The sequence below is a fragment of the Gouania willdenowi genome, chromosome 8 (assembly GCF_900634775.1).
Source record: "Gouania willdenowi chromosome 8, fGouWil2.1, whole genome shotgun sequence".
Taxonomy (NCBI): Eukaryota; Metazoa; Chordata; class Actinopteri; order Blenniiformes; family Gobiesocidae; genus Gouania; species Gouania willdenowi.
The window spans coordinates 12,424,050-12,440,170 of record NC_041051.1 but is presented as its reverse complement, the minus strand read 5'-3'; the positions used below and the strand labels follow the sequence as shown (position 1 = coordinate 12,440,170).

The window sequence follows — 16,121 nt, the reverse complement described above, 5'->3', positions numbered from 1 at the left end:
GTACAACTGTAGGGTTTGGAAATTAATTAAAAGCAAAAAAATAGACAATTTCCCTGAGTTCTTTATTAATAGACTAATTAAAGAATGTTTTCCTTACAGCCAAATCCTCAACAACACCAGCTTTGGGATCACATCAGAGTTGCAAATGTTCTTTTCATGTTAGTGAGTCAAAGTGCAAAGACTTACATAAGGATGTCTCATGACTGATGTTTTCAAAGAGGATGTTCAGAGTTTGGAGGAGCTGGACACACACATAGCGTCCCGACTTCTGACGCAGGATGTTCAAGAAGAAGGCAAACATGTTCTTCTCCAGAAAGAAGCTGACCACAGAGAGAACAGGAGTAATGTTAAAAAGACATTATCCCATAATAGAGTAAACTCATGAAAAATATGATCCTTTGAATTACAGCAGCTACTATTTATTATGCATCTAACTGTGGTCCTTTGGCACAGGAATCAGTCCTACACGTTTACCGGTATTAAGTTAAAAAAACAATCATATATACAAGAAATGAAGGCAATGATATAATTCTAGCTCAGGAACCAACATAAAATCCATGCTGAAACTTCCTAATTCTAGAAAGCATTCATGAACTACTGAAGCCTTTAGGATTTTATTAATATTTACTTTAAAACATACTTCTTAAAGTTGCAATATGTAGAGTCATGAGACGCTGCACGCTCCCCCCTCCCCTCTTGAAAAACTCACCGTTCTTCTTGGGAATGCATGCGTGCAAGCGCATAACTGTGGAACTCTCTGTCTCCACCTTATATAATGTTGCTCTTAGTTTTACAAGCTATTTAACCCATCTATTATCACTGTCTCTCTCTGACACGGGGCAGACAGCACACACACTGAAAGCGGATTGCGCACAGCCTGCCGTACACACACCAAGTCAGAGGAACCGCCACGAACTCTGTTCCTCCTGAGCATGTTTGTGCCTTTATTCTGTTGCTTCTCCTCCTCTGTCATCCTTTTTCCTCTTGCTTTGCAGTGTAACCGCTGTGCCGAAAGACTTCACCTTGAATATAAAGCCATGGGACTGTTCCTATTCTCAGGTCGGGAATGCGCATTGACTTTTGAGGTGCATGTTGAGCAGCCAATAGTAATGCTTAAAACAGCTCATGGGATCGCCCTGTTGATAGAAAGATCTCTGATTGGCTGAAGTCCAGTGTTACGCTCCTGTATTTCTAAAGCTCATTTACAGCCAGGAGAAGAGATTCACTGTCCACTCAGAACACGTTGGATTATAACACGCAATACAATATAATAAGATGATTTTGGATTTCAAACAAAAAAAAAACCAAAAAAAAAAAAAAAAAAACTTACATATTGCAGCTTTAAGCTACTATATCGTATAATGACTATTTGCACTTGATTATTGTTTTATTGCAAGAAACATGCGGGGCTAATTTTAGGTATCAAATAATAACATGATGATGAAATATCTCTTAAGTTCACACACTTCACTGTATTTCACATTTCTTGCACCTTCAGCTAATGAATATTTATTACAGGCATAAAGTAGGACTTACTCAAACACAGAGCTGTCATTCTGGTCTCCCCAGATCAGGATCTCTGTGATAGACCGAATGGTTTCCACCAGAAGGTTTCGGTTGGAGTCTGTCACTGTTGTGTTTTTGGTCAGAACATGGTACATGTACCTGGAACACATGAGAGGGGAAAAACTGTCAGATCAATCGCTGAAAACAGTGGCAACAAGTGGTGTAAAAAAAACTCAATTATATTACACCTAAACTGATTGATTAAAACAAACTTTGGAGTTCAAAATAGGACTTTAATCCTGTGTAACAAAACAATGGTGAGGTTTTACTGAAAAAAACCATGTGAAACCATGATGTGATCGCGATCGGACAGTGAGGAACTCTGGACAGCCTTAATATCTTATCTTAATATATATAAGAGTGGGATAAACTATTTTAACGGCACAAGATATATTTTCGATGATATAAGTGGTATTGTGATATTTGCAGGGTGACACTTTTTATAATAATATTTTATGGTTTCAATTATCAAATTTCCTGAAAAAATGTTGTCTGAATAAATTAAATCTTAACATATTCTTTCAAAAAAGAGAAAATTAACTTGCTGGATTATTTACACTTTTTTTTTTTAAATTTAATTATAAAAATATTGGTCTCATGTATGGGTTTTTTTTTTTATATTATACTCACTTGAGTTGAAAAGGTCATATCCAGATTATATGTAAGTATGCCCAGAGTTAGTCAAATAAATGCATGGTTATTTTCCAAACTGAATTAAAAAAAAAAAAGACAAAAGTTTTTTTCTTTCCAAAAATACTGTCCCATATCGTTATCTTGAGCCCAGTTTTGTATATTGTCTGGTATAGCAGTATATATTAGAAATTAAATTAAATATTTAATATACTCATACCCAACCAAGTAAAACAAGAATCCTTCCCCTATTAAGGACATAATAGGATAAGGTTATTTGATCAGGCACTATTATATTATATCCTTATCCTATTATATCTTTTTTTAAATTTGTAAGCCTATTGACTTCTACCTCTCCCATGCACATACTATAACTATTATTAGTTATTTTTATTTTATTTTTTTTCTTGGTATATTTATACATCAGAATGGCTAATTTTTATGTTATTTTTCCCCCTATAAAAAATTATAAAAAAGAATAATCGGCAGATGATCGATATTGAAAAAAGTCCATATATCGGTCGACCTCTACTGTAAACCGATTCAAATAATCTCCTCTATGAAACATAAATAAGTGGGACAAGGATTACCAATATTGGTATTTTTATTCTGTTTTTTAAAAACAACACATTCAGCACCCTGAATTATTGCTTTAACTTTTTTATTTAACCACAAAATAACATAATTACACTTAAACGCTTTAGTATCTCAAATTTAATTCTACATACTATGAATCAACAGAAATCTCAATTAGTATAGACTAATTGCGATTTATAGTACATGCATATATATATACACAACAAAGAAAAGGAATAAAGCAAAGTAACGTGCAATATACTTATTTTTGTTTACCCTTCAATGCTGTACTTTAAATTATATTGTTAGTTAGTTCAGTTCTACTTTATATTGTACAGCTGTATTATACATGTGGTCAATCAGATGCAGTAACTAGAAGTTTACAGCTGTTCTGTGAGCATGTTTGGCATCTAATTGCTAAACAGCTCGCTCAGAATGTTAAGCGATGTTTTATCTTCAAGTGAGTGTGAAAAACAGTTTACAATACGACCCATATGGGTATTAATTGGCCATCGTCATTACTTTAAAACTAACATTGACTGATGTTATCAACCGGTGACTATTGTGGCTAGAAGTAGCTTATCTATTGCTAACAACTCACTTCAAATGGTCCAAGGAGTGGATGTTTTTCGACCTCCCCTGGCCCCCGACCCAGCTCCGAGAACGACCGAACATAGTTGCAGGTTACGGTGGAGCTGCTGTTAAAGCAGAGGTGTTTTATAGTTATATGGTCAGCATACGCATCTTTCCATTACATTCACATTCCCCCGTAGAGCTAGCCACTTAGCAAACAGAGGGTGATAGGCGGTGATGACAGAGCTGAGCGATCATTGCGTAACATTGTCTGTAAAAGGCTTGTCTGGGAATTGTAGTTCTACTGCGATATAACAGCTTTATTTCTGCATGTTGAAAGCATTTTTTTTACTCCTTAAATAATAATTTACACACTTTTAACTTCCGTAACTTAACATTGAGGTTGTAAATATATTGAGTATATTTACTGCATACTTTACAGGTATGTAGAATGTTAGTAGAGTAAACTACAACTAAACCATACGTCAGCAAAGACGAGTAAAGTAAGCGACGTTAAACAACAGCGACACTAATTGACAGCTAACGAACCAATCACAGTGAGTCTTCCAGATGGCGGGCCAATCACAGTCCGAGGTTTCATGTGTCACTTTGTGTAGGACTGTTCTGATGCAGTGGCAGGAATGTAAGATGTTCCCTTCAACAAGCTAACACAAAACTCCTTCGTATATGCAGTATTTTTTTTCTTACAAATGTGGCCCGTTTTTTTTCAATTACGAATGAGAACCTCCAGTCGTTTGCTTGCGCAGATGTGTGTCGTTTGTCCGCACTAATATGGTATGCTACTGTTTTTAGCTCTAGCCAGCTGACATGGTGTAAATTCTGCAAACTCCGAGGAGTCAATGTCAACAATGCGTCGAGCCTGCTAACATGGCATTTTAATACTGTTGCTCGGTTATTATTAGCTATGCGGCCGAGTCAAGCTGCATTCGTGCCGTATTCCCCAGGACCTTACAGATAATTTCATTTCTGGGACTTTGGCTTGAACTTGAAATGGACGTTCCTGTTCCCTCACCCGCACAGACTTCAAGGGATCTGTAAAGAACCAACATTCTGGACCAAGGACCCTAACCCTGTCTTTCTTTTCTATGACAAACCCAATTCATGCCCAACTAGATTCAGTTGAATCGCTACTGGACAAGCTACCATATATGTTTTATCTGGGCTTGTTCTTTGTGAACGTCCTGATCCTCTACTATGCCTTTCTGATGGAGTACATAGTCCTGAATGTGGGGATAGTGTTCCTACCCGAGGACATGGACCAGGCACTGGTGGACCTTGGGGTTCTGTCTGACCCGACATCAGTCCCCTATGATACGGACACAGATATGGATGTATTTGAGGGATACCTGGAGTGATAGGAAGAACTCACACTGTGCACACACTACTACTAAGAGTTAGAGTCAGGATGTGGCTATGGAATCTACAACAAATATGCCACAATGGTTGGTCAGTACACCACAAATATGCTAAATTAAGTAGTTTTTGTTGTTGTTGTGAATGTGTTGACACGTGTTTTTCTCCTCAGGTATCAGGGGAAGAAGATCCCAGACCATTTCATTGATGACTGTCTAATGAGAAGTTCATCAGCAGTTTAAGTGTTGCTATGGCTTCATTTTTCTTTTACCCGTCTTTGGACTTAAATGGCCTAAAATGAACACAATACACTGTGAGTGGAGAAGACTATTCTCCTAGGAAGAAGAAGAAAGAAAATACTTCCCAGGATGAGTGTTGACACTTTTCTCCCAAAGGCATGACTGGAATGTGCACAAAACCACCATGTAACACTAGCAGGAAATGACTTGAAACATGTATAAACTGTGATATTTGATGTATCAACACCTGTGAAAAATGTTCACGGCTGGCAAATTGTATGTTAAGTCAGTCACATGTCCATTATTTCAATAAGCAGAATCCACAGTGGTTTGCAGATTCACCCTTCCTGAATAATATTACTTAGTTTAACATCTGTATTGAGTGTACAGATGATAATTAAATTTAAAAAAAATAAATAAATAAAAAAAAACGTCTGTTTAACTATATTTAAGAGGCTTTCACTCAGTGCAGAATGTATTGGGAGTCACATTGATTCTGTTTCTGACGAATAAGAAGAAAAAGTCGAACATCTCAGAAAATAATTAAAAGATTAGATGGTTTTTCTTTCCTTTCACAGCGAATGTTTTTACAATGCCTGAGACATGAACATTCATTGTATTTGCAGTATCAAAGCATTTTAACCATGCTTGAAGTGCATGGTTAAAATATTAAAGTGGAATGGAGCGACAGGAAAGATGAAATGTTTTACATTCTCTTCACTTGATTTTAAAATGAATTAAAAATGTTTTAACCAGAAACCGAGAACAAAAATAACTCAACAGTCTTTTGTTTAATAACAAACATATTTAAACTGGGAACATTACAGAAGCTTCTGAAGGTCATAATCAGTTAAGCTAAGGCATCTCTGTTCAGAATGTGAATGTATTTATCACCAGATTTGCAACAACATAAAAATGGAATGAGTTCACAGGGTGTGAAAAAAACCCCCAAAAGCAATACAAATATACAATTTATTGTGTATTTAATAGTCACTGATAAAAATAAACTTTAATATTAGCAAGCAACATATATTGCATACATTAATCACAGAAATTTAGGCTGTAGTACTTTCATGGTTGATCTAGATCTTTACTAAAAAGCTGCATTTAAGGAACATTTATCCAAATTATCCCTAATTTCATGTTTATCAATAATACACATTTTTCTTTTTTAGAATCAGGCTCTCTTCAAATCTTGCCAAACCACATATGATGCTAATAAAGTTTACTAAAATCTGTAAAAGTTTTAATATTCATTCAGATGTAGACATCCTCATCTTCAGGTTCTGATTATTGGACAGTCATGGTTCATGTTGCTTTATGCTCATCGGTCACATGGTTGGAGCAATAGTCCTGGATGCCTGTGGAAGACGACATACTTTAAGATTAAATTCAGTGCCATTGACGTAATATTACATCATTTCAAATCCAAACGCTCAGTGCCAAAGACGTAATATTACGTCAATTGCGTTTTTTTCACGGAAGTTGCTAGGATACACTGTGACGGAGTTCTACTGTGAATATAAGGCTTCTCTGTTATTGTAGTGACCAATTGGTGCCCTGAAGGTGGCAACAGAGCACCTTTGGATGATTGATTAGGCATGACGCTACCATTAGCCAAGGAGGGAGAAGCAGGAACGAGTGAGATTATGGCGCTAAGGAGTGATATTGTGAAGTATCAGCTCACAGCACCACATACTAACACAGAACATCTGTGGATCTGAGTGGATTATTAATAATAATAATAATAATAATAATAATAATGCATCAATTTTATATGGCGCTTTTTTAGACACTCAAAGTCGCTTTACAGAATTAAGGGATTACTCTTTCACTCCACACTTAGCAGTGGTAAGCTACTATTGTAGCCACAGCTGCCCTGGGGCAGACTGACGGAAGCGAGGCTGGCAAAGTGAACCATCGGCCCCTCCGACCACCACCAACACTCACACACACACAAACACACACTTCACTCACATTCATACTAGGCAATGTGGGTGAAGTGCCTTGCCCAAGGACACAATGACGAATACCACTGGAGTGACTGCCATCCCATATAATGTTGCGATCGTGAGATAAAACCATCAACTAACTGAGCTAAACGGGTCATCTCTGCGTGTCGGGAGGAAGAGGAAGTTACGCCTGTGTGATTGATGGGGGGGAACAGATACAAAATACAGTAAGCAAAACATTCAACCGTGAGCCAAATAGCAAAATAATGGGTGACATGTAGGTGGCAGCAGAGCACCTTTGGATGAGCGATCACCTGTGATGGGCAGAGCTCAGAGGGAGAGGAAAGAAGTTTACGAGACAGAAAATGGTGCTACGAGAGTGGATGCTGAAGTTCCCACCAGCTCACACTCGACCAGAGCATGTGTGGAACTAAGTGGACTATTGAGAGTGTTGCGATGGTGAGAGAAAACGATAAAAAAAAAATGGGGCAAGCGATGACACTTGGCATGTCCGGTAGGAGGAGGAAGTTGCGTGTGTGGCGATGGGGGGGACTTGGAGGAATGTCAAAATACAGTAAGGAAACCATTCAATTCTGACCCAGATAGCAAAATAATAATCATTTTGCCACCAAAAGTCCAGTCTCAGTGTTGTTTTTGTAGTTTTATAGAAGAAAACCAATATTGAGGTGTCACTAAAGCAAAAAAAAATTGCTTCAAAGTCACTAATAAATTTTTTCAGAAAAAGCCATTTTTCTCAGCTTTTTGTCACAAACTGGCGATTTGTGTGAAACTTGATTCTATTCAACTGCTGATTACAGAAGAACAAAACAAGCTAGAAACAAAAATAGTTTTTCTGATAAAATGAGAGACTTTAATCTTTCAGTATCTGGTCAGAATTCAGATTGTCATAGTACAAAATATTCTGTGGGTCTTTAAAAATCAGTCAAAATGCTCTAAAACGGCTGACACTAAGGGGGGTAGAAATTCTGAAAATGGCTGGCACTGAATGAGTTAAGAGAAGCATTCCAGGTTCCATCACTGAATAATTCTGAGTAAGTTCATATAAAGACAAAGTACGATGTGTGTTTAATAAGATTCTTACTTTTTACAATGTCCAGGTAAATCTGCGTAGCAGGAGAATCGGGCACTTCAGCAAGAAAAGACCTGCCCTCATCACAGCTACGGGCTATCCTCGGGTCTAAAGGCACTTTCCCTAACAGAGGCAGATTCAGATCTGCACACATTTGTTCAGCACCCCCGGTGGTTGGAGGGAAGATCTGCGATGTATTCTGTAGGAGAAGAAGTCATTGGCATTATCTACCTATACCTGGGGATTAGTGTCTAATCAGACCTCATTTAAAGCAAACATTCACAACAAATCATACTTAAATTCTCACTGAGGAGAAGTGATTGTGTTTGTTTGAAGCATGTGCATGAGTGTTTGTCACCTGGCATTTAGGACACACAAATCCACTCATGTTCTCCACAACTCCGATGATTGGTAACTTTACTTTCTGACAAAACCTGATCTCCTTCCTCACGTCCTGCAATGACACTTCCTGAAGAAAGAAAATAAATAATCCCACTCAGTAGGACATGCCCATTTATCCCAACAATTAACAATCTGGATATAGCCATCCTATCTTATGGCTAAAATTGGTCAAACTGGATTCATAACAAATGCACCAACTTTAGAAAGTATGCATAGAGAATCACAGACTATTTAGTGTCTGCTTTGTATTTAAGAAGCCTATCTCTCTATACATATATTATATGTCAGACATGGGCAACTGGGGGCCTGGGGACCATATGCAGCCCTTGATCTAATTTTGTCCGGCCTCAAAAAGTGAATAAGATGACTCCAAAAACAAATGCAACATTACAGAAAAAATATACAAAAAGATGACAATAATACACAAAATGGCAACAAAAACAGGAAAAAAACACACACTTCAAACCACACAAAAGGATGACAGAAATATACAAATTGACTCCCAAACTAAAAAAATACACAAAAGTAAATCTGAAACATCACACAAAACAACAACAAATATATGCAAACTGACTCAAAAAACACACAAAATGGCACAAAACAAATCAAACCCTTCATTTTTCCTTGTAGTCGATAATTGCTTCAATTGGTCATTATTTTAAATGCTGACAAAAAATTTAATAATGTGGTCCTTAGATCAGACATTCAAATTTATTTGGCCCCCACTGTGATAAAAGTTTTCCATCTGTTATAGATAGATTCCGACCCCTGCCATTTCTTCCCGTATTTAGCAACGCTTTGGTCTAAGGTCTTTAGTGATTGTGTTTGCACCTGTGGTGTAGTGATGATGACGGCCCCATCAACGTGGGTGGAGCTTAGATATTGGACGATTGATAAGTGTTCGTCTGAGGTGCCCGGTGGGGTGTCCACTACAAGGTAATCCAATTCTCCCCAGTCAACGTCCCTCAAAAACTGCTTGATCATCCCTGGAGGAGACGATTATCACACACACACATGGTTAAAGCAAAAACAAAGGATGAAAAATACCACCTCACACATTAGAACACACCATTCTTCTTGGGTCCTCTCCAGATCACAGCATCATCGGGGCTACTGAGCAGGAAACCAATGGACATGACTGCCAGGTTGTCGTCAACGTACTGAAACATATTAACAGTTAAAGTTGAGATATTTCTAAGAGTTTTGGAAAAGCCAAGAATGATGAAGGACACATTGTTAGTGCTACTGACCACAGGAGACCAGCCTGATCCACTTTGATGAACCTAAACACATGAAACAAAACAGAACACATAAAGTTAACATCATGGCCACAAACAGTTGTTTATTGTTCAGATACTGCAACAGAAAATCCAATTTTTGTTACATATATACAGGTTTCTGCATGCTTATGGACAACTTGCTGTTAAAAACGAACTAAACATACCTGTTCACCCTCTAATCCCATTATTCGAGGAATGGACGGACCACAGATGTCTACATCCAGTAGGGCAACCTTGAAAAAGGCAAAAAAGCTACAATTCCATTATTTCATAATGTTGGAGTGGCAGGCAAATGATTTACAGTCCACTGCTGCAAATAAAAACAACCTGTCATTTTTAAAAGAACACACAAAGGGTATGTAAGCAGGTATAGTAGGAGTTTTCATTCTATTACCCTATATATATATATATATACACTGTACAATGAAATCTGGAATTATATCATTTGATTTTACTATGAATTAAAATATAACTGATTAAAAAGGCTTGAAATTGACATTGGAACAAAAATAATAAAGTCATTGTCATACAAAGTCTTATTAGACAAAACTTCTATCAAGATACTGAAACTAGATTAGATATTATGAAGCAGGAACTTAGTATTTATTTTGCAGACCCGGTCCTGAGTTTACCCATGTCGACAGTGACCTCTAGTGGCAGTTATGGAAAGGTGCACAAGGAGTGGAGCAGGTTTTATGCTGCATTCACACCATTTTATTTAATTTCAAAAGAAGAATAACAATTTTTTTTAAACAAGAGCAAAGCATAAAGACAGGTTACATGTATTCTGTTTTTTTTATTTTGCAGAAAGGCTGTACTTGAATTAACTTAACAGTAGCATAACTTAGCATCTGCATTGCTTCACCCCATGGAATTAAATTCAGAGGGTCCAGCTCTTATAGTGGGGTCTCCTAACCCTCTTCTCCTGGTCAGGGGTCTGCAACCTTTACTCTACAAGGAACCATTTAACCTCATCTCACCTGGATTAAAGTCCTCCTGGAGCCGAAAAAATACCTTCTCAATGAAGACAATACAGTGTATTAAATTCTATACAGATAAAATTATATAGAAGAATGTTTGATTTAATTTGATTTATAATAATCACGTAAATGGCAACTTAAAAACAGTTTAAAATAAAAAAAAATTGACATCAAGAAATAAAACAGTATCTTGCATCTTCAAATTTTTACACATCTCAGTTTACATGAACACAACGTTATATAAAGAATATTTATTTTAGTTAATGTATTTGAAAGGCTACAAAAAGTAACTTATATTTGATAACACAAGATCATGTGATCAACACATGCTAATTGCTCATTTCTTGCCACACATAAAGCATGCATATTTAACCAGCACATTGGTGGTTAAATTAATCTGTTCCCACACAATTAAAATTTCTATTTTCTTCCACAATAGTGTTTTTGTTGGTTTAGTTATCTTACCAGGGATTTAAAACTTAAGGTTAGCCACAGGTGCAGGAAAGTTGATGGTCTGTAGATGTTGCAGGAGGTGAAGTAGGAAGGTGCTGAGTTATTGCACAATGTGATTTATTTTAGGTAACAAATTGTTATATCTTGATTTTATTTGTCATTAATCATTAATAGCCTCTGTAAAAACAACTTTATTTCAATAGTTTTTTTTTTTAAAAAGCTATAGGGAGCCATTGCAAAAGAGTCAAAGGGTCACATTAGGCTCCAGAACCGCAGGTTGCAGACCCCTGCTCTGAGAGAACCACAGCTGAACATCTGGCCTGGCATCATAGTCCATCAGTTCTGGTCCCTCCATGCTGATTCTGATGAGCGTGTACGCACTATCGCTGCGCTCGACTCGTTCTTCCTTTTTACTGCTGCTCTCAATGTGAGCGCGGACTCAGTGAAGGGCTCGTTATGCTTGGCCCCGTTCGCGGACCGCATGCACTCCAAAGGAACGCATTGGTGTTTATACTTGGTGCATCCACCGTTGCATTACCCGCAACCAAGATGTGTGAGCGTGCACCGTCTCCTCACCCGCAGCGCGGAGCGAAAGAGAGAGAGAGAAGTGCACTCTGTGGGACGTAATGAGGCGCTCAGCCGCTCCGTCCAAAATAAAGTTATCCATACGCACTCGCACGGATGTGACCAGATAAGTTTTTCACTCGCACACACTGAAAATATAGTCGCATATGCGACCATGTACCTGAAAAAAACACAATACCCACTATTTAAGTGAGAAAGTGACCAAGTAGAATATCAACATGTGGTCATTTGATCTATACAACTCATGGAAACACATTTCATTTCGACATTTCAGAGATTTTTTGAGACTATTGTGCTACTGACTAAAGTTCCAGTTAACTTCAGAACAAAACTCTCCCCCACCCCTTCCATTGTACTACCCTGACTCCCTCTTCCCTTCCCCCTCACCTAAGTGTAATCGTTCCTTAGAGAAGGTTGCTGATAGTCACAATTATGCAATATAATAAATAATTTTTGTAATTACAATAATAAAACATGCATTGCTGTCGCAAAAAGATTGCACTTGATATCGACAACAAAAAAACCCAAAAACTTCAAAACAAGAGCCCTATTTCCAAAAGTGTAAAATAATGGTGAAGACAAGAAGAGATGCTTTTGTTTTGAAATGGCGATGTTTGAATTTTAGCTTGAAGCTGGTCCCAGGATGATTTTACATTCTGCTCGCAATGCATCATGGGGTGGTTGAATATGAGTAGTTTGCCCACTGTGCATACTTCAAAAATATCCCTATATAGTATATATATTATTTATTTTAATACTATCTAATGTGAACGTAATTTTAGTAGACTTAGTACGAGTAGTATGTTAGTGTGACATTTTGAACACAGCCATTGCCTCTTATTTCTAACTTTACCTCTTTTGTTGCATCACTTGCCAGTGCGTGGGCCAGGTGTGCACTAAAGGTGCTCTTTCCTACGCCTCCTTTTCCAGAAAGCACGAGGATCTTGTGTTTTACTGTTGATAGTTTTTCACCAATTTCTGCGATTGCTGAGGTCAAACAGAAAACAAGGGTTTTTTATCATGTCTGGGATACTAAACAACAACAATGTTAAATCAGTATCTTTTGCTAGATAATATGAGCAAACACAACACAACTTGGTGATTATCTAACTTGCAAATATTTATACCTGTCATCACACATACTCACAGCTGTTATTCCCTTCTAAAAAGTTTGTTTATGATGTAACGGCACAAGAGACGGTTCTATAGATGTGGCCTTACCAGGATCAGCGGCCTTTGTAGCACCTGAAGCACACAGCTTCTGGTTGGGACAGCCCTCACATGACGAAGACTTTCCTGCTTGTTCACTCTGTGTACCTGGACAATCTGTAGGAATGACACAGGACTCAGAGAGCTGATTTCTTGCTATATCTTGTAATAAAAAGCCCTATGTGCAACCAGTGATAACTTATTACATAGATAAGTTCTACACTTCTTTATGAAGTAGTTAGTAAGAAAATTTTAGTAAATAAAAATCTTGGAAACTCTTATGATGATGCGGTTTTCAGGGTGTTTCGTTTAGGCCGTGGCTACGGGTACGTTAAACGTATCTGTAGACTGCCACTCTATGGATACGCAGCACCCCTCATTGGCCAGTTTAGGTCACGTGATAGGTGCACCACGTGAATTAAAGTTCCGCGTAGCTCATATTTATTTGTAGCTACCCCACTAACCCTTTTATTTTAGCCCTAACCCTAACTGTAACTCCATCCCTAACCCTAACATTTTTATTTTTGTCGGATATGTATTTTTAAAAGTTGAATTTGCCGTGTTAAATATGTTAAAAAATAAAATAAAATAAACAAAAAAGGCCAAATGTGGGATTCGAACCCACGTTGGTCTGAGTTGAGCGCCTGAGACCACTCGACTACCCTGGCACAGTCATTACACAGGCACATTGCGCTTACGTAGAGAAGCTCCGGAAACGTAGCTTTGGTCCCAAGGACTATGGCTACGTTTAACGTACCTCCAGACACTTTCTTTAGTTTATCTGGTGGTTTTTTTTCTTCAAATAATGACAATTTTCTGCCTGCATTGCGAGCAGGAACGATTAATTTAATGTTAAATTATCCTCACTGCTTGGATGTAATTATGTCAATTAAAGTACATGTCTTATATGCAACATTAAATGGCTATATAAAAAAAAATTAAAACAAAAAAAAAACATTAACATTAAGTGTCCTGTTCTGGTCGAGACCATTTTTTAAACGAGTGTGTTTACAAATGATGACCAAGCTATAAAACCAACAGATAGCAAATTCAATGTTAGCAGCGACGCAAGAAAATATCATATTCTATAAAACCAATTCCTAATGTTGATTACATAAATGTATTCCTACCACACTTAGAAGGTATAATTATTAAAAGAATAACCAAAAACGAGAGTTTTACACTCACGTTCCGGAGCATCCGTCGGTACGTCCGCCATCTTTAAACTGTTGTCCTACAGTGAAAACCTTCCTCTACAAAGGTTCCGGGACGGACTAAGCAAAATACCAAATACCAAAATAGCAAAAATAAATAAATGAATAAATAAATAAATAAATAAATAAATAAATAAATAAATAAATAAATAAATAAATAAATAAATAAATAAATAAATAAATAAATAAATAGTTAAGATAATAGTTAAGTAAAAGTATAACTTTTAATTTTCTAATTGTATCGGGGAAATCAGTATTAAAGTACATCAAAAGTGAAACACCATCAAGAACATGTTATATTTGCCAACATCTTTTTAGTATTGACAATTCGACATTTAATTGACCTTAATTAGTCCTGTTTGGTATTGATAAGAAAAAAAAAAATATAAATTAAGATCCCAAGATTTTTGTACAATACCATACATGTTTGATTTAATTACATTTTTTAAAGTATACACTTTTCTCAATGGGTACATTTGGAACGGATTGTATTTTTTTTTAGTCATGTGCCAAACTAGTATTTACACTATCAATATTTAACATACAAACTAGTGAAAAGTATTTTCAATGCAAAGTTCTTGACCAGCTTTAAATGCAGGACGCGTTGAGCAGTCAACAGAGCATTATTTGTCTGAATAAGTAATCAGATAAATAGTGAAGCACTGTGACAGGAAAGTACGCACATGTGAGTCCGAGGTTGTTCCTACATATTGTGACATAGATGACAATGTTAACTCTGTGTGTGTGTTAAAGAGTGTGCATGGAAGCCATTATTAACAAGTTTTTTTTTTACCTATAATGTTTAAGTGACATTATGTACACCTCCATTCATCCCATACAAGTTTTCCTACACCAGCCAAGAACAACCATTACTTGTTTTAAACCTTAACCCAGGGTGTGTGCAGGCATGTCATAGCTGGGAAGACACACAAGATAGGAGAAAAGAGGAAGTCAGCCGTTTATGGAAAATAGATGGGTGTGGCCTCGATATGTAGTAGGAAAACTCAGCCAAAGTGTTGATCTTTGTGCTGTTTTTATGAACAGAATATAAAGATAATAGATGTTTTGTCGATAAACTAAAACACCGTTTAAGTAAAAAAAACATTTACAAAATAAACAAACTAAACTGTGTATCAAACGGCTCAGCCTGCATTAAAGAAAGTGAAATAACACAGTTGATTAAAAAAAGATGGACAACAACATGTTTCAGATGAGAGGTTTTGTGCTTTTGTTTCGTAAACACCAAGTCACCGTGCGCTCAAAATGCAAACCCAAAACACACACCCTCTGGGATAACACATGAGCTATGCAAAACAACTGCACACACACACGGGAAACGCAGTGGGTTCAAGCAGGTGCTCTCATTTCTTTTCACTCCCTGTTGGTATTGGCAACTACAAAGTCTGCCGGAGAAATAATGCATACAAAAGCATTTAGTTATTCCAACAAGTGTTTAGCTATTATGGAGTTCATTGTAAGCTGATAACAGGTGTGAAAGCCTAACAAACTGGTCAGACTAAGGAATGAGAATAAGTTGTGAAATATTAGACAGCACTTGGTTAAAAAAAGCATTTTAAAATCTGTAATTTGATCACCATGTGTGTCAGAATATGTCATTTTGTGACCTTTGAACTGGCCAAAGCTTCCCATTTTACCACCACAGATTTGAGCAGAGGAAAACACGTTGACACCAGAGAGGTCAAAATGACCAGCGTTACAATCCTGTAGGGTTAGAGTTACCATGACACCCACCGTTAATCAAACTGCTTCCTAAAACGAGCAAATGGGAAGAGAACTTACAGTATTTTCTTCCCAAAGTAAATCATACTTTCCACAGTTGGAGTGTTTAAAACAAAAAACCCTGGTACACATGAGATGTTGGGGTCAGAGGTCAGATCCTGATTTATAATTGGACAGCAATGTGACTTACAGCTGTTTTTACTTGTCTCAAGAGCTGAAGAACCCCAGGAAAGCTATTGTTTTCTCTTTGTCTGCATA

The 16,121-nt window shown here is 37.1% G+C and overlaps 3 protein-coding genes across 8 annotated transcripts in view; 1 reads left to right on the top strand and 2 right to left on the bottom strand.

The window, feature by feature from the left end:
* Positions 1-3,587, bottom strand: part of clec16a (C-type lectin domain containing 16A) — a 35,547-nt gene extending 31,960 nt beyond the window's left edge. For all 5 annotated transcript variants that reach the window (XM_028454719.1, XM_028454722.1, XM_028454721.1 and 2 more), the window contains exons 1-3: positions 3,374-3,587; positions 1,537-1,665; positions 187-320 (exon numbers count right to left, since the gene is read on the bottom strand). In XM_028454719.1, the coding sequence (XP_028310520.1) occupies positions 187-320; positions 1,537-1,665; positions 3,374-3,447 (337 nt within the window). In that variant the 5' untranslated portion in view covers positions 3,448-3,587. The remainder of the gene's footprint in view (positions 1-186; positions 321-1,536; positions 1,666-3,373) is intronic.
* A 377-nt stretch (positions 3,588-3,964) lies between these two features.
* On the top strand, positions 3,965-6,064 carry dexi (Dexi homolog (mouse)). Of its 2 annotated transcripts, none has more exons than XM_028456130.1 (2): positions 3,965-4,808; positions 4,892-6,064. In XM_028456130.1, exon 1 carries the CDS (start codon positions 4,452-4,454, stop codon positions 4,719-4,721), a length of 270 nt encoding a protein of 89 aa, XP_028311931.1. In that variant the 5' UTR covers positions 3,965-4,451; the 3' UTR covers positions 4,722-4,808; positions 4,892-6,064. The 2 variants fall into 2 exon arrangements, with proteins under 2 accessions (XP_028311931.1, XP_028311930.1); XM_028456129.1 differs by having other exon boundaries at positions 3,965-4,812.
* Positions 5,889-14,160, bottom strand: nubp1 (nucleotide binding protein 1 (MinD homolog, E. coli)). Its single transcript, XM_028456128.1, has 10 exons — positions 14,098-14,160; positions 12,922-13,026; positions 12,554-12,687; positions 9,847-9,915; positions 9,653-9,685; positions 9,472-9,562; positions 9,234-9,388; positions 8,359-8,469; positions 8,013-8,199; positions 5,889-6,319 (listed from the first exon to the last, which is right to left on the bottom strand). The coding sequence occupies exons 1-10, from the start codon at positions 14,126-14,128 to the stop codon at positions 6,267-6,269; spliced, it is 969 nt and encodes a 322-aa protein (XP_028311929.1). The 5' UTR covers positions 14,129-14,160; the 3' UTR covers positions 5,889-6,266.
* Between the last annotated feature and the right edge of the window lie 1,961 nt (positions 14,161-16,121).